General features: G+C 45.6%; 1 protein-coding gene across 1 annotated transcript in view; it reads right to left on the bottom strand.

Moving 5' to 3' along the window:
* Positions 1 to 3,638: 3,638 nt before the first annotated feature.
* DCTN2 (dynactin subunit 2) overlaps positions 3,639 to 18,246 on the bottom strand; it is a 190,838-nt gene continuing 176,230 nt past the window's right edge. Inside the window, exons 13-14 of the mRNA XM_085654601.1 lie at positions 12,949 to 13,040; positions 3,639 to 5,978 (exon numbers count right to left, since the gene is read on the bottom strand). Coding sequence (XP_085510727.1) covers positions 5,892 to 5,978; positions 12,949 to 13,040 — 179 coding nt within the window. The 3' untranslated portion in view covers positions 3,639 to 5,891. The remainder of the gene's footprint in view (positions 5,979 to 12,948; positions 13,041 to 18,246) is intronic.

The raw sequence follows: 18,246 nt of genomic DNA, 5'->3' as shown, positions 1-18,246 counted from the left end.
AAGCATTCTTTTAAACTTACTGTCCAACCCATTGACATTCCACGTTAAAATGTTTAAGACCATGTCTGGTTATGTTCCGGGGCTTTACTTCCACAGCCGTCCATTACCGCCCTCAGACAACACCCCCTCCAATCACTTGCGTACTGTTGAGCGACGGGTATTTCAGAACAGCGGCAAAGTCTATTGCCCACTCTAGTGTTCTTTCGTGTGGACCGTTTACGAAGATGTCTGAGCATAAACAACTTAACAAAAAAATAACCTTGCCTAACATGGCTGTCGATCTCCCTCAACTTATCTTCCCCCCCCCACCCTCCTGGATAGGTCTATAACCACCCATCGCCCAGACTTTCAGAGAGCGCCAACTACAACAGGGCATTACCGTGCCCTTTTGACACCACCTTGTCCAATTCTCTGCATCAAGGTATTGTTCCTTATCTCTTGCAGTCTCTCTCTTCCTTTCCCCTCCCCTCCCTGCACCGACACACCAGTCACTTAGAAGCACCATCGGTCGATATCCCTTGGACTCTTCAAAGTTCAAGTCAGTCGCCACTGGGGGAGTGCTTGCCTCCTCTCCCGGGTTTCTTCGCCATTCTGTCTTCTCTGTCCGGTCCCACGTGGCTCTATTGTTCTCTTGCCTTTGTTGTCTTTGATGCCACAACTCTCCATCCCTCCAGCCACTCCCAGAGTGGTGAAGAGCCAGGATTTCCCATCTGCTATTATTTTCAGTCTAGCTGGATACAGCATCATGTATTTTATGTCTCTTTTCCGCAGTTCTCTTTTGACCACCTCAAAGTTGTGCAGCATCTTTTGGACCTGCAGGATAAAGTCTCGTAAAGAAGCGTATTGTTGCGTTTTCGTCTTGTAGATCACCATGTGTGTGTGCTGCCTGTAAGATCGCGTCTCGGTCCTTATAGTTTAGGAGCCTCGCAATTATTGTTCGTGGTGGAGCAACTGGTCTTGGTTTCGGAATGGGGGCTCTGTGCGCACATTCCACCGTAACTAAAGTAGACCGTTTTTTGGGGCGCAGGTGATTTAAGATAAGATCCCCCAGGAATAAATCCAACCTTTGGCCCTCCATTCCCTCCGGGACGCCCACCACTCTTATATTATTCCACCATGCGCACCCCTCCTGGTCTTTAAGTCGTGCCACCATCACGCTCTGTTTTAGTTGTTGGACTTGTGCCTCCAAGTGTCAGCCGTGATCTCTAGGTGCGTTATTTTCCCTTCTGCCCTCGTTACCGGATCAGCTGTTTTATTAAAGTCTGCTCTCAGCAGATTTACTTCAATGTTGACTGTATCAATCTTGGACTCTATTGTTCCTCTAAGGTCCGCTATAGCCGCCATTATGGATGTTAGCGAGGGCTCCTCCTGCGCCCTTTCCTCCACCTGCCCTCCCGTGGTCGCCGTCTGGCTTTTGGCTACCACATAATTATCCATCTTATTGGTCTGTACTGCTAAGGAGAGCTTAGGTTTCACCATGTTCCAGTGGGCAATCGTCTCGGGGGGGCGTTAACTCCTCCTTCTCTTCTTCCTACACGGGCCCTCACCCTATAAAATTCCATATCGCAGGGCTATTAGCTCTCATTCCTCTCACTTGCGGGCTTCCTGTGCTTTGTGGTCTACCTTCATGCGCTTGTGGTCTGTGCTATTTCTTACTGCCACTCCCGCTCTTGGTATCACAGTGCCTCCTTTGTTCTGTTCACGTGTTCCTGCCTACTGCTTCCCCCGGTGTCTTCTCATCCAGCCACCTGCTCTCTAGACGATCTACTAGCCACCCCGCCAGGTTCGGAATTCTTGTGCCCCTTTCTCTCCCTGCTTGAGGGGCCTGTAGGCTGGGGGCAATATTCTCCAATTGCTAGGGCTGGCAGGCCGCTCCTCACTCACTGCTCAGGCCGGGATCAGGCTGTCTTCACGCTATGCCCGACTTACTGAGAGACCCCGGGCTGTAATGCGCGTTAGTGCCCCCGGGTCAGCCGTTCCTCGCCTTCCACGTCACCTTCGCTCACACAACCTCTTGCCCTCTGGTATACTGCTGTGCTCAATCTGGGTCCCCTCCTCCGCTTTGTTACGGGCCGCAGTCAACCCACCCTCGCGTGCAGCTTCACCTGCGCAGGCCTTCTGATGTAAGCCAGCCGCGCTGTCCCGACGGACAAGCTGCGTAGCGAGCTCTCCCTCCACTCGCCTCTCTCAGGTACCTCGTTACTGCGGAGCACCGTTTCTTCAGTTCCCGGGGGTTCCTGGGGCTATATACCAAGTTTCACACTCAATAGAGACGCGGATAGATGTACGGATTGCGGGCTTTTGATTTAGGCTTGCCGGAACTTCACATCAGTGGCTCAGTGCAGTCATTTTCGCCGGGTCCTAGCCCCATTGCGCTCGTAATGTTTATGCATAGGGGAGTGATTTCATGTGCCAGAATGAATGGGATACTCCTGGAATGGCATTTGGATCTACTCTTCAATTAAGTGATCAACAAATTGAATATTTGAATCCCTCACATGGGTTTATTTGTGCGCAGAGCCTACACAATGCACCTTTGTATGAAATGAAGAGGAACTGAACAGTGCAGGTTTGGCACTTCTATCGGACTGCAATAGGCCATGCAGAGCTAAAAGCTCCATGACCTGAGGAGGAAGAGAAAGCAAATGGGGTGAACATGGTTCAAAAAAGTTGACAAAAATAATAAATGTTTAATTAAAAAAAAAGAGAAAACCTCTGGCTTCTCAGGATCTCAGCAGGTAAAAAAAGGAACAGACGTCACTGGCACAAGCATCATATTCAACAACCTACACATCACTTGCAGTACAGCCTAGGTGTAGGTGCCTGTTGAAAAGGACTTAATTAGGGAATTTGTGGGATCCAGTATCCATTATAAAGACTCAAACCCATACACTGCAACAATATCTACTACCTGCATATTTACAAAAATGAGTATGAATAACACATTTAACTAGTATTGCAAAAGGTTAGAACGATGTTGGCCAAGATGCAGGAATTGAAAACAGTTTGAAATTTTCGTAGGGAGGTATTTTTTGCTGTAGGTATTTTTAAAAGTACATGTCGGGATTCTGCCTTCTCGCAGTTTTTTACTTGATGTGAAAATATAATTGTTTTCACATGGTTAATCACCTCACAACCCCCCAGCCCTAGTCCAGCGACATAGTATCCGACAGATATGAGGCGCGAACACCTGCCCTAAGGTGCTGCAGGCAAATTAACTGGAGAATTAGCAACTCCAACCCTATTTTGCTTAATAAATTGCAGAAGACTTCAGAGTGGCCCAGCACACATGGCACGCCTCTCCTTAGCGTATAAGTCTAGTGCCCCAGGCTGCAGGCTGGCAGTGTCACACTTCATCCTATACAGCAGATGCATGACGTAAGATTTATTTTTATTCTCTCTTTGAACATAGGCCTAAAGAACCTCATGAGACTAAAGATACGGATTCTGTATCCAGTCCCAATTACTGCGTTTACTTCTCAGTTCTAAAATAGATCTTTAAGTAAAATTAAGCAACAAAAAAAAGTTTACTTCTCAGTAGTCTAGTTCATTACAGCCTTTCTTCTGGTAAGAACACATTTTCTCAATACGCTGCAAAGGTACCTTGCTTTTGCAGAAACACACATATTAAGAGGACGTTTGTTGCAGCACAATTGTGTTTTATTAAACGCAAATAACAGTACAGCTGCGTTACAGAACATTGCAAAACTGCTGTGTTTAACACTCGTTTTAAATATTTTTCATAAAACGTTCTGGGACAGTTAAAGGAATATTCATTACATTTGTAAGAGCCGAGTGTTTGCAAAAAATCATCTTGGTTAGGAAAGCAAAATAAAGATACCATATTTCTGCCAGCAATTTTAGGTGCATTTTGTGAGGTCCGCAACACAAATTGGAAGTGCAATAACAAAACATTTTAGTGTTAATTAGAAAAACATTTACTTTAAATACATCAGGCGTTTCTACACAACAGTTAGAAAGGCTTGAATGGGTATATTAGCAGTAGTGGTTCAACATGTTGAAATTGGTGCTTTTCCAGCTAAAAGAACTGAACTTACAAGGCTAATGCAACCTTTGGTGGAAGTTTTTAGGACTTGTTAATCCCTTCCTCGGGCAACATCTACCAGGCACGCGTAAACGCTAGTAACCAAAACATATCAGTCTGCTCTACGGTACCTTCCTTTCAAAACAAAAAATGTTGCTCTGCATACTCACTGCTGTAGTTCACACCCCCCCCCCCCTCAAATATATTTCAGTTGCCATTTGGTCACTATTCGGTATTTATCTGTTGTGATCCATATCCTCCACGTCTAAGATTTCTGCCACCTTGAACGGTGTCACTTTTTTGGAGTATTAACTCAAACAGCAGTTCGTATTCTGCCCATGCCTGTCGTATTTGTGAACAATCTTAATGAAAGCTTCTGCTAGTAGGCAACTCAGTTGATATAAATTATTGGTAAAGCGCAGACAAGTGGTGTGGGTTTTCTGTTAAGAGAAGGGTGACAACTTCAAAATAAACATTCAAGTCAGCCATTCATCACTGAAGGAATTAAAATAATTTGGTATGCCCTTTTGTCACTAGTGGAATCTAAATTCACATCAAGGTGATGGATGACACTCTAAATTGTCTGTTTCACCATGTACAATTGATGGTCTAGAACTGACCCTAGGCCACAACGGAATCTCTGTGCCAAGAGTGCTTTTAAAAAATGCAACCAATTCGAAATCCTACCTGCATGAGGACCTGGACCAATATCGATCCACAACAGAGAACACAGCAAAGCAGACATGGGGTTAACACCGTATTATTAATAAAATCTGCTGTAACCAAGAAACAGCTTCAACTAGTACCAAGGACATAAATAAGAATTAAAATGTCTAACTGCACATCCCTTGTTTCCTTAGTGAAACAGCGATATCATAGACTTGCATTTATGTTACCACCACTGCACCATTAATGTGTGCCCCTTTATTCTGCAAACTCTACATTAAGCAAACAAATGACCAAATCACAATTCTGACCAATTAAATGTATTTTGTTAATCTTAAATATCACCAGTATATTGTAATTATTACTGGCTATGGATTTTGAATCTGAACCCATCAAGTCGCATTGAAATCCATCCTGTGCTCTCCATCTGAGAAGAAAACCCTACAAATCATTCCATAGAACAATTTGCCACAACACACAGAATTTGTGCCCTTTTAACAGGAGATGGGTTTTACAACAATACCTCAAAACAAAGCCCGGTTTTTGAAATTCAGATGTGTCTAAATGACAGAAGGATGATGATAGATCTACTCAGATGCATCTTTTTCTACACCACAAAATTATGATCTTACCACTAAACAAAGGCAGATAGTGGAGGACTAGCAGTTCCTAATTAGATAAATGAGTTTAACAATGTAACCCACCGTGCTTTGGAATTTGATAAGAGGTTATACATTAACTCTACAGTCTAGTGCAACCAAACTGTAAGCAAGCTGTCAGCTGCCCCACAGCATTATTCTCTGATGAGGGGGGAAACACTGAAGAGTTACACTCCAGTCTTTTCACACTACTAGACTTTCTGAAGATGTGATCAGTCATCACTGTATGGAGAAATGTGTTCTGAATCCTGTTAGACGTAGCTCAACAGGAATGCTGTATAAAGTAAAACAAGAGTTAACCCTGCTCAGCAATTTTATTAACATTTGTCCCACAGAAATAAACAAAAGGTAAGTAAATATGATATTTTTGCATCCACTAACAAATATATACACTGTGGTCTTCTCGTTTCTTCCAGTATCAGTAAACAGTGGTTTTGCTATTTAAGTAAGATCTTGACTGCAAACTGTGTCAAGTCTAGCCTTCTGCTCTTCAGATGCCACTCTTACTTGAAGTTTTTTCTTTATTTCACTAGCTTCTTGATTCTGGAATCCATGTTAGTAACATTGTCTCCCACTGCAGTCAGGTTTTCTTTCATCGTTTTCTGAACCTGAAAAAGAAAGGATTGCACGGCAACATGCAATTAAAAACAAGGTAGGATGAGCGCTTTTAGGTGGATCTGACAAAATGACCAGAAGGAACTGGGAGGAGGGGATCCAGGTGATCAATTCTAAATGCCCTCAAATACCTTAGAGGGTGTCATGCTTCATCATAGAGTACTCCTCGTCAGGATTGCACAGCAATGCATAACGGGCCCCTCAGTGGGGGCTCTTTAGCAGAGCTCTTTTGACCATAGCCATATAGTGAGTGCAAGTGAGAGGGTATATAATGTATAGGGTGGTGCTTAGGTGTTTAAAATAGTCTAAGGGAGACCAGATAAGGATTTAATAAAGCAAAGGTTCCCTTGACACAATAAAAACAGGAGGGCTATCTGTCGCAATAATGTACTCAGATAGCTTCAACAAACGAGGGAGAAGGCCAACATGTTTTATGCCTATGTGCCTGGAGGGTCCCTGCAGGTGCTAATGGCCTCAGCTGTTGCCTTGACCTCTGCCCCGAAAGACCTGGTCTGCTCTTTGGGAGGACCACTGTACGTAAGAATAATCCCTACATTTTCTGTACTATACGAGTACTGGCTGGCAGGAAACTAGATTCATAAGGATCGTGCTGTGGCTGTACTGTCCTTAAATCGCCTAGGGGCTAAATCACCCTTCTCTTAAAAAAAGTTAATCATGTGCCATCAATGTGCATTTCCATCGACACTTGGACATCTCGAATACCTGGGTGGTCTCATCCAGGTGTGACTTTTAAGGGCACCACAGATGCCAATAGCTCTGGCAACCAAGTTTGTGGTTTCCAAACCAACAAGCAATATACACTTTGCTGTGTCCTGGTGATCATAGAAAGGCACCAGGAGTGACTTTACTTGTTGACTCCTGTACCACCATACTCCAGCGGCGGCTCCTCCGCTATGAGGGAGGAGTGCCCCCCCCTCCCCCGCCAGCAGTGTTAAACGTAAACTCCGGTTTATCGTTTTATTGTGTTTTTGTTATATCCTATGCTTCTTAGTCCTGGCTGCTCAGCCTGCATGAGTGTGATATCATAGAATGTTGGGTGTGTGTGCATGCTTTGAATGAGTGATCAGTTAGATTGAGTGGGGCTGAGCAGCAGGATGCTGCTCCCGGTGGGGCACCTTGTACCAACTTACCTGAACCAATAAATCTACTTAACTACATCTCTGGTTCCTGGTCTACATATCACAACAGCACTTACTTCAGTTACAAAAATGGCGACGATTTTGAAAAGAACCACGAGTGAAGAGCCAAGAAATTTCACAAGGAACTAGAGAAGATGGCCAGAGTCTGAAAAGAAGCCTGGAAACTAAGCCTGTGCAATGCCTTGGATGCCTCACCAGTTTCTTTTCCAACAGGCAGTCCACAGAGGTATGGGTTGGGCGTTGCACATTATGTGGCTGGAGTGGCTTGCAACCTGCTTACCCACAGACTGCTTAAGTTAAATGTTTTGGACATCTAATCTTGTCTGGCCTGAAACTGCTGAAAAGAATTGGATCATTTATTCATATGGGAAGCTGCTGTAGTTTAATCCCAGAGATAAACTTGTTTTTGGTGTGCGGTGAAACGTGTGCAGTTCGACTATGTGCAGAGCAACTGAGGCCTGAGAGTTTATGAAGCCTGCTGTACATAGTCAGCACAACCTGGATGAGAATGTACATCTGAGTGTCTACTCAAGAAGTTAATGTATGGTGTTTTCCTACTGGAGACTTGAATTTTCGTGCTGCGCAAAGGGTACTTTAAGGTGATTAACAATATTAAACGGAACAGAGATTGCAGCATTGTGTTATAAACCTGGCACCCCTGGTGAGCAGTTACACTTCTCACACATGTACTGGCTGATGAGGTCTCTGAACCTGCGGTCCATGTGAGGTTGGTGCTGTCACAGGTTTGGGAGTTTGGTGCCTTGAGGAATTTCTTTTACAATTTCTTATGCCTGCGGGATCTTTGTAATGAACTTGGTGGACTGCTTTCTTTTGGAAATGGCAAAGACGGTGAGTCGATACAATCTTTAAAGGAGCACAGTCTGCTGCCCGTGTGCTGACTGGTGAGTGCGACCACTTAATTTTGGACCGCAACGCGGGTAATTGTGAACCACATCACGGGACTGGATGTGTTATGGTGTGATGCTGGGACCAGTACCGGGCACGATTGTTGGGCCACTGTGTCATCTGTTAAACTTGGTATTCATTGTTTTTGGGTCCCTTGCATGGCGCTATTACTAACAGTTCAACAGTCGTGTTGCCATTCAAAAGCTGTGCGCGAGCTAGTCAATGCGCATAAAGCTTACCTGGCCGTTCAGATGTCCATGGAGACCTTGCTGCGATACTTCAAACAAATGTTTTCAAGCACGTATTTGCCGTGAACCACCCGTCTCTGCGAATGTAATGTGCTGCCATTTTGTGGTTGCCTGCAACCATTTGTTCCTGTGTGCCCTACGTGTTTTTTTTTCCAACCACGTTTTTTTTCCAATTTGTCAAGGACAATAAAGTATTGGGAACATCGTCACTCGTAAACTCTTCAACTTTTAATGCAATATGCCCACGATACTGCTGCATCAGATGAATAAGTAACTAAGACTTTTCTTGTGAGCTGTTCTTGAAAAGGTTTTTGTTTCCGCATGTTGTGTTCCTTATCGGTGCATGGCACATTAATGAAAACAGTGGACAAGCGATTCCCTCTACGTTATTCAAAACTTCGCCAACTGGTTGGGTTTCTGTTCAAACTACTCTTGAATTGACGACAACGGTGACTACTTTTGTGTTGTTTTAGTTTATCGTTTTTGTAAAAATCTGCTAAACAAGCAAGAAGAAATGTACATGTTTTACCTGCACAGTTAATGCATGTTGTACTGTGGAAATGTTATGCAAGACCCTTCAACCAAAATTTAATGTGAATGTACCTATATATTATTTTAGCAGCTACTGTTATTTACATGCTGAGATTTTCTATACGTGGCCTGGGGGTATGTACCGTGTTTTGTCTAAGCATGTTTTGTGGGTCGTGTACCCCGTGTTGTATTTTTTTTTTGCTTTTCCCTTGCACGTCAGGGTTGCGTTGGGAAGGTCCCTCGCACGTCAGGGTTGTGTTGGGAATGTGCTTTTCCTCGCACGTCAAGGTTGCGCTGGCAGTGTCCTTCGCACATCAGGGTTTCGTTGGGAATGTCTCTCACATGTCAGGGTTGTGTTGGAAATGTGATTTGCCTCGCACGTCAAGGTTGCGGTGGCACTATTCCTCGCAGATCAAGGTTGCATGGGGAATGTCCCTCACACGTCCGGGTTGTGTTGGGAAGGTGCTTTGCTTCGCACTCAAGAGTTAGTGTTGTAATTGTCATGTGCATTATTTGTATCTTTTGCCTCGCACGTCAAGGTTGCGTTGGTAGTGCACTAGCTATTTAAGCTGTAATGTTCGGTGTGCATTACATTTTTTGTTCTCCCTCGCTCGTCATTTATTGTGCGTTATTACATCCATGCTGGAACGTGTGCAATTTTGTTTTCTTTTCATGTTCTTTGGCAGAGGGAGATAGGTGTGTGTGGTGTTCTTCAGAGTGTACTGGGTAAGTGTTGTGATTGCATTTTCCCTGAAACATTTGCAATCTGTTTTGATTGCATCCTGCCTGAAACACGTGCAATTTTTTTAATGTGACTTTACATGTTTCATTACCATTCTATATGAAGAACACAATTATTTATGCTATATGTTCTTAAATGAACTAGAGAGGAATCATTTATCTCTTATCATTTTATTTGATCTTGTTGATCTTAATATCCTAGGATGCTATTTGATTAATATTGTGAACTAAGAATGCATTTACTGATCTAATATGATTTTTGTGACCTATCTTGATTTAATTTCCAAGAAACTTAATGTGATTATTTTCTTCACTTTGCTTCTTGTTGTTTTATTGTTTCTAAATGAAGAAGATCTGTTATATCCTATGCTTCTTAGTCCTGGCTGCTGAGCCTGCAGTAGTGTAATGCCATAGAATGTTGGGTGTGTGTGCATGCTTTGAATGAGTGATCAGTTAGATTGAGTGGGGCTGAGCAGCAGGATGCTGCTCCCGGTGGGGCACCTTGTACCAACTTACCTGAACCAATAAATCTACTTAACTACATCTCTGGTTCCTGGTCTACATATCACGACAGCACTTACTTCAGTTACAAGCCTAGCCCAGCCCCCAAGCTGATTCTTGGGGGCGGGGCTAGGGGGATGAGAGGCAGAAGGGAGTGGTGGGCACTGCTATCAGTGCACATGAGGGTTATGGGCACTGAGGCTCTCTCCACCCCAGCTGCTTGCTGGGGTGGAGAGAGCCTCTGTACCTGCAGTGGAGCCATGAGAGGAGGGGGAGACGGGTATGTGGTGGGCTGCATGCAGCAGGTATGTTTTTTTTCTTTTTTGTCCCTCTTGTTGTTGTTGTCCATTACCTTCCCTCCCCCATCCGGCCCAACTCCCTGCCCATCGCCTCCGATACCAGCTGCTACTGCCATACTCTGAGGCCTAGTATGACTCATTAGAAAATTGGCTTCACAAGCAGGTCCACGTCGCCTGACGGCAGGTCAACTGAAGGGGGGGGCAACAGCAAGGCTTAGACCAGGTGGCCATGAGAGCATAAGGTAGCACCTTGTTGAATGGCAATAGTGGACTGGAAGAGGTAGGACTTGTTTTAAGGATCTCAGTTAATAAATGTGCCTTTTTTTCAAACACTAGACAATAGTAAATCTAGCACTTCTGCTGCCCTTTGCACAACTATTGTGAAAGAGGCACTTTCTTCAGATGGTGGTCCAGGTGGCAAGTTGCTGGAGATGCATATAATCCACTGGTATTCTGTAAATCCAGTTATAGCCCATCATGGGTATAATGATGGTGGAGTAGGTAATCAGCCTCCTCATAATCATGAGTGAGTGTTTGCATACCCTGAACTGCATTCAAGTCGGATCAGAATAAAGTTCTCTCTCTCTGATAGTACTGGCGACGAGGTTGAGGCCAAGGATTAGAGTCTGTTTGCAGCCTAACTGGTAGTGCTTTCTTAATCTTTTAGTGAGACATAGGCCTGGAGCAGGTCTATGGCGGCTTTGGGTTGGATAACACTGTAAAGTCCATGACTGCTATTGGTGGTGTGACCCTGGCACAGAAGGGACAGGGTTGGACCCAGGGGCAGAGATGGAATTGGCATTGGTATGGTCTGAGAACAGGACCAATGGGGTTAGCTGGCTCAGAGGGACAGCTCTCTGGCGTTTAGTCCAACTGGAGTCCCCAGCGGTTTCGCAAGGCCTGAAGGCATCTCAAAGTGCTGCTGCTAGGCCTCAAAGACAGCTATTTGCTGAGGTGTAGACAATGGTCTGAGGAATTTGGGGCACACAAAGGCCAACTTCGGGACTGGATTTGTGGCATTATCATTTTTCGATTGATGCCCTTGTGCCTTCCCATCTAATTTCAAGTCAAGTCCAGCGTAGCTTTCTTGCACTTATGGCATGTCTTTGACTTACCACAATGACAATTGGCTTTTTGAACGAAATCATGAGTGGCCCCGTAAATTAGAGCAGATTTTTTTGTTCTTTTAACCGCAACCTCCTCTTATATTTGGCAACGTAGAGTTATGCATCCTGTTCCCGGATCACATTCAGGTGCATGAAGGAACATTTATGACAATTTTGAGTCATGACTGGAGTGTGAATACTAAAGACATAGGCTGTGCATGTCCACAACCGACATCTTCCTGCTGTCGCAACACAGACTAAAACTGGTATTCTGTAGACACACTGGCCCAGGCACATTGTCTGAGGTAAATTCTGAAGCTGTAAAAAACAGACAAATTTGGGAGCAGAGTTCTGGATCTGCATCGAAAGGCACAATAAGAAAGGAGCATACTTATTTATATACAGCTCCACCCCATTACTTTGGCGCAGTATAGAATCACTGTAGAGCCACCCGCCCCCATCAATCGGTGCAAAGGGGCATTGCTGCAAAAGTCTCCACATTCCAGTTTGGCATTTGGGGATATTTTAAAGGTGAGGGATCAGCAGTTATAAGCATCTATTAGAACTGAAACTACACAGCTTCTTACATTTCTCAAAACAGTGTTGAATATGGTAACAAGTCTTATTTTTAGCAACGCTCATGAGAAGAAAAAACTAAAAAGGAAGCAATATCGTCAGTCAGCCCTACATAACTACCCCTCCACCTTTAAGTTTAGCAAAAGACAACAGTAACAATCGTGTTGGTTTCTTACTTCTTCTAACCTTTTTGACTTTAGGGGCAGAGGACCCTTGTCTTTTCAAGCTGCATGACCTAAAAATTCCAGAAGCAAGTGAATTTGCTTTAACCTAATTTACTCCCCATAGGCAAATGTCAAAAGGCATCACTATTCAACAGGGAGGGGTCCAGGTGTATTTGCGCCTATGGAGATTAATTATTGAAGTGTGGAAGTCAGTTGCAATGCTTTCTTCACCAGCAAGGTTGACAGCTGTGTATGAACTACTGTACCATTCCCATTGTAATATCTTTCAACCCCCTTGTTTTTTTTTTTCAATGTATCCCATTTCTCCATAGAAATAACGCCCCAGAGGCCTGTACAGTGAATTAGCTATAAGTGAAACAAGTGCACCACATCCCTGACAGAACATTTGCTCAATACCAACTTAGGGTCTGTGGTAGTAAGAAGTGCATGCAATAGTGCCAGCCTTTCAAAACTAGCTGTGATGTTATTATATCAATAACTCCATTAATGGTCCCATTGCTTAAAAAAAGGCTCCAAGGCAGAAACTGCAGTGGTGGAAACTGCACTGCATACTGGAAGGCTAGGAAATGAGGTCTAGTTACTCACAGTACAGAACACTATCCCAGCCCAGTCACATCAAGAAAAAAAAATCTTATGCATTTAAAGAAATACCCTCACTGGAGAGATGAAAACTAATTTTCTGAAAATACAACACATCAAATTATAAATACCAGCTCTAATGCAGAGGAGTTGTCCTTCAAAGAATTTGCGATCATCTGTTGTGTGGTATCGAGGTGGGTCAGAAGCTGTCCAAATTGCATAGCTGAGAAGAGAAAGATATAGCATTAGGGTATTACAATGTGACCCTACCAATCAGTGAACTGATGCCATATTCTGGGAATGGTTACTACAATAGGGGAAACCGATATAAAACACAGATGGAAGGTCAATGCCATAGTGCAGCTTACAAGGAGTGACAAGCATTGCAAAAAGGTATTATTAAAATAGTTACTTGCTCTTGGCAACACCTTATCTGGTAGAGACTATTTAATTGCGGATTACTTACCTAGACTATTCCCCAGGCATCAGACTGGATCTGGAACTTTTTTTGCAATCCCGTTGCGCGCCGGTAGGTGGCGTCATTCGGCGTTGCCCGCGCCGGAAGTGACGTACACAGTACCTATATAGGTGCCACCCCAACGCTCCGACCTCCATTCTTGACTGTTTTTCCGCACCAAAAGCATGGAGCTCAATTGGAGAGTAATGACCAGTATAATAAGGTGAGGTCTTTACAGATCTCATCTATGTGAGACATGAAGTTCACAGAACAGCGTGGATCGTTAAGGAATCAGCGTCTAGATAGAGTCAAGCGGACAATGCATTCCTAAGATCTGTAACTTGTTCATAGCCACAGATTCCTTACCTTAGAATAGTTACCAAAGCAATCTCTCCCCAGAGGAGGGTCTTCGGACTGTGTTACATTAAAATGTCCTGGAGGACAGAATGGTCAAAATATCCATCACGCCGAGCCTGACTGTCCAATCATTAGTGTTTGACAAATGCCGGACCGATGTCCAGGACTGGGACTTCTTTCGCTAACGCAGTGGTCGCAGCATTGGCTCTGGTACAATGAGCCTGCAAACCCTCAGGGGCCGCTTCTTAGTCACTGCATAGCAGATTTTAATAGAGAGGAAAATCCATCTGGAGATGGTTCTCTTGTGAACGGACTTGCTTCTCTTCGCACCCGCAAAGTCAACAAAGAGATGATCGTCCACCGGAAAGCCTTTGGTACAATTGATGTAAAATGACAGCACTCTTTTTGGCTCTAGACAGTGGAGTCTCTCTTCTTCCTTGGTAGGAGGAGTGGGGGGTGAAAAAAGTACACAGTATGATGTTCTTCCTGATGTGAAAAAGTGTAACCACCTTTGGTAAGAAGATGGCACGGACACTAAGGGCCAGATTATCCTGAAAGAAGGTTGTGTAGAAGGGAGCCACAAGGAATACTGTTTTGATAGTCCGCAGTCTCAGAGGGCAGCTGTGCAATGGCTCAAAAGGCATACACACGAGAAAAGTGATAACTAAATTAAGATCCCATTGGGGCAAAATGAAGAGCGTGGGCATGTGTGGGGGATCCTATGTTGCAAACCTTTAATAAAACGAGCTACAACAGGTGACTTCAATAGGAAGGGTTGATCCGGCAACCCCAAAAAAACTGCGATGGGAGAAAGGTACCCTTTGACTGTTCCCAAACCAAGGGCATGCTGGGCAATAGATGAGGTAAACACCAGGACTTCACACAAAGGTGCAGCCAGAGGATCAACAGATTTAGCAGTACACCAGAACACAATCTTGTCCCATTGGCATGCTTAAATTGCTTTGGTGGAGGGAAGCCTGGGTGCCAGAATGACATTGCATACTTTGGAGGGAGATCAAATACCCTCAACTGTCACCCCCCAATCTCCACGCATGAAGATGAAGAGGATGCAGGTTCAAGTGCAAGTCCCTGCCCTATTGCTGCAAAACAGGGGCAGCCTGATTGGAGGACAGATGCTCAGGAGTTTGGGATATCAGACTCTCCTTGCCCAACCTGGAGCGACTAAGATGACTCGGGCCTGGCCGTTCTTGATCTTTTTGAGATCTCTGGACAGAAGTGGTATCAGGGGAATGATTACAGTGGTCTTCAACTTCACTCAAGACAGTCCAGTCATGTTCAGAGACACAGGGCCTCTTGACACAGGGTACATGACCCCAGCCCGTCTGCTTGTTGCTATATCATATGGTGGTGGTGTTGTCTGAGAACACCTGAAACAGCCTTCCCTTGATAGAAGGAAGAAAGGCTTTCAATGCCAGGCAAATTGCTCTCAGTTCAACAGGGTATGTGGAGCTGAGAATCTGCCGAAGTCCAAAGTCCTCTGATCTCCACATCTTCCAGATGGCCGCCCCAATACAGAAGTGACGCATCTGTCACCACTGTGTGCTCTGGATGGGGAAAAGAGTGAGAGGTCTGCAGCTAACCCAACTGCGGTCTGTAAGCCACCACTGCACATCCTCTGACGTTCCCTCTGATATCTGGAACAGGTTGGAGAGATTCCTTTGATGCTATGGTCACTGGGACTTCATATTTCACTGCAGAGCCCATTCATGCCAATAGGCTTGTTTTACCAGCAGGAAGCAGGAGTTTATGAGACCCAGCAGCCTCAGAATCAATCTCACCACAATCCAGGATAGATGCTGAAACATCAGTATCATAGCTCAAATATACTGGATTTGCTGTTCTGGAGGATATGACTGAAAATGCACGGTATCCAGAATAGCTATCATGAAAGGGAGCGTCTGGGAGGGACTGAGGTGTGATTTTGCCATGTTTACAGTGACCCACAGTAGGGGTGGGTGAAAAATTCCGCTCTGCCGGCAGATTTCGCCGAGTTTTGCACACTCTGCGCTCTGTGCAGAGAGAGTGCTTAGTTCCTATAAACTCCACGGAGTGACGCAGAGCAGTTTTTTCTCTTGAGAGGCTCGCCAAAGGTACGTTGGCGAGCGCTTGTGAGAAAAAAATAACGCGCTAGACCTCCTCCTGGCGCGATTTCTCATTGCGTACATTGGCGGCAGGTTGCGACTGCTTGCGTTGAGAAGTCTGCCACTCGCGTTGAGGAAGCTGCAGCTCGAGTAGAATATCCACTCGAGTGGCAGAAAATAGCAGCGCTCTCTGGCGTGACGCACACTGCCGTTCGTGCTGATTTTAGAGCGCGGGACAAAATCCTGGCACTAAAAATCAGTGCGAGCAATGCAACTTAATATACTCTGCAGCTGGCAGAACTCCGCGGAGTGTGGCAGAGTTTTTCTGCCACTTTGCGGAGTTCTGCAAAGTGAAGCAACACGAACTCCACCCAGGCTTAATCCACAGTTAATCCAGGACATCTACTTTAGTCTGGAGGTGGGAGACAACTGCCTGAGGAGATACCATTTTAATAGCCAATCGCTGAGGCAGATAAGATTGGAAGCTCTGATCTCCACAGATGTGCTGCACAACCACTGCCATCACATTGGTGAACACCCAAGTGGTGCCGGTAAGGCCAAAGTGGTGGTGGGTTTGGAGGTGGGGGGGAGGGCACAGCGAACTGATAATGCTTTTGGGCCAACGTGAATCGCAGGTAATGCCTGTGGGCAGGCAGGATGGGGATATGGAAGTAGGAGCCCTGCAAGTCCAGGGTTACCATACAGTGTCAGGGGAAGACTGTATATGAGCCAAAGTGAGCATCTTGAAGTTTTCCTTTTTCAGGGAGTAGTTGAGAGGGCATAGGTCCAGTATAGTACGGAGGCCTTCATTGTTTTCCAGCACCATAAAATAGTGGGAATAGCAACCATGATCTACTTCTGATTCCAGAATCCTCTTGATTGCTTCTTTGGCCAGAAATGCCAGTACATCCTGTCGCAACAGTGAAAGGTGGTCCTCCCCATCAGCTGATCTGTGGAGGGTGGCAAAGGTAGCAGGGTCTGTTGGAATAGTAGGCATTATCCTGCCGGACAATCTGAAGCACCCATTTGTGAAAGTGATTTCCCACCATTGAGTCAGGTGGTGATGAATCCTGCCACCAATGGTGGTAGGAGAGGAAACTAAAGAGGCTGTGAGGTTGCGGCAGCCGAAGGAGGAAGGATTGGGTAGACCTCTGGCTCCTGCAAGATTTGTGGGAGCAAAAAGACTAAGCCTGGTGACTGTGGTGGCTTGAGGGAAAGGTAAACAACTGAGAGCCCCTACTGTAGCCACGGAAGGGGCAGAAACCGGAATGCAGCTGATCCGGGGCCATGGTGAGCCCCAGTGACCTAGCGGAGGCCCCACTTCTTTGAAATGCTTAAGTTCTGAATACGCCTTGTAATCAAAAAGGGGAGTTCCATTAAAGGGCATGTTCATATTGGATGCCTGGACAACCTCCGAAGAGCCAGTTGCCCTCAGCTAGGTGCGATGTCTGAGCGCCACTGTGGAAGCAATGTCTCTGCCCAGCGAGTCGGTTGGATCCAATCTGGGTCAGATTGTGATCTTTGCCGCATTTCACCCATCAGCAACAGCTTGGAAGAGTTTTGCTCAGGCCTTATCTGAGACCATAAGCAGCACTTGACCTACCATACCGCACAGCATGGGAATAATGGCCCAATAAGCACGCAGTGTTAACGGACCACAGTGCAAAGGTGGTGGAAGAGAAAATCCTCTTTCCAAAGATATTCAGTCTCTTGGATTCTGTAGCTGGTGGTGTGGTAGGGAACGTGCTGGGATTTATCCTGGAGGTTGAGACCTGGCACACCAGGCTGTCAGGGTTGGGAGAAGAAGGCGGAGTCCATGGGAAGGGCGCAATGGTGGCCAGATATAGTCCCGTGCACAGGAGTGCCTGTGCAGGGCTTAGCCCAGGCCCTGAGCAGGACATCAGTGAGGGATTCATTAAAGAGTAAGGGTTCTGATGGTGACACCCCAGGCTGAAGCGCCTCTGTCAAAACACTGGTCTTGACCTCAACCATGGGCAGCTGAAAGTCTAGGATCTCATCTGCCTTCTGGACCACCATTGCAAAGAAGCCCCTTCCTCCATAGCCAATGTAGGAGGAGAGAGGAGGCCAGTGTCTGGTGAGATGTTCAGACCACTGGCATCAGCCAGGTCCTCAAACCAGGTATCTGGGATCACAACATTGACTGGCGTGAGTCCTGAGACCTCCCTCCCAAATGGAACCTGGATTGGTGTGGTCGTGTGTCAAGAGGCAGGAAGCTGCATGGCGTGCTGGATGTCCTTTGGGTTCATGGTCCTGCAATCTGTGCAGGCTGTGGAGTCGTGGTCCCGTTCCAGGGACCACAGAAACACCAAGTGGAGGTCTGTCACAGACATTTGCACCACAAGACTTGAAGCCAGTTGGCTTCTATGGGGACAGGATTAGAAAGTAGGTGAAAAGGCCCACTACTTAAGATTGATCAAATGGTTAGGGGCAGAGTGGGGAAGGGGGGTGGGGGAACATCTATAAAACAAATTGATGAAGGGGAGCTAGTCTAG

The sequence above is a fragment of the Triturus cristatus genome, chromosome 4_1 (assembly GCF_964204655.1).
Source record: "Triturus cristatus chromosome 4_1, aTriCri1.1, whole genome shotgun sequence".
Classification (NCBI taxonomy): Eukaryota; Metazoa; Chordata; class Amphibia; order Caudata; family Salamandridae; genus Triturus; species Triturus cristatus.
Note: the sequence above shows the minus strand (reverse complement) of the source record. Positions and strands in the feature narration are given on the sequence as shown.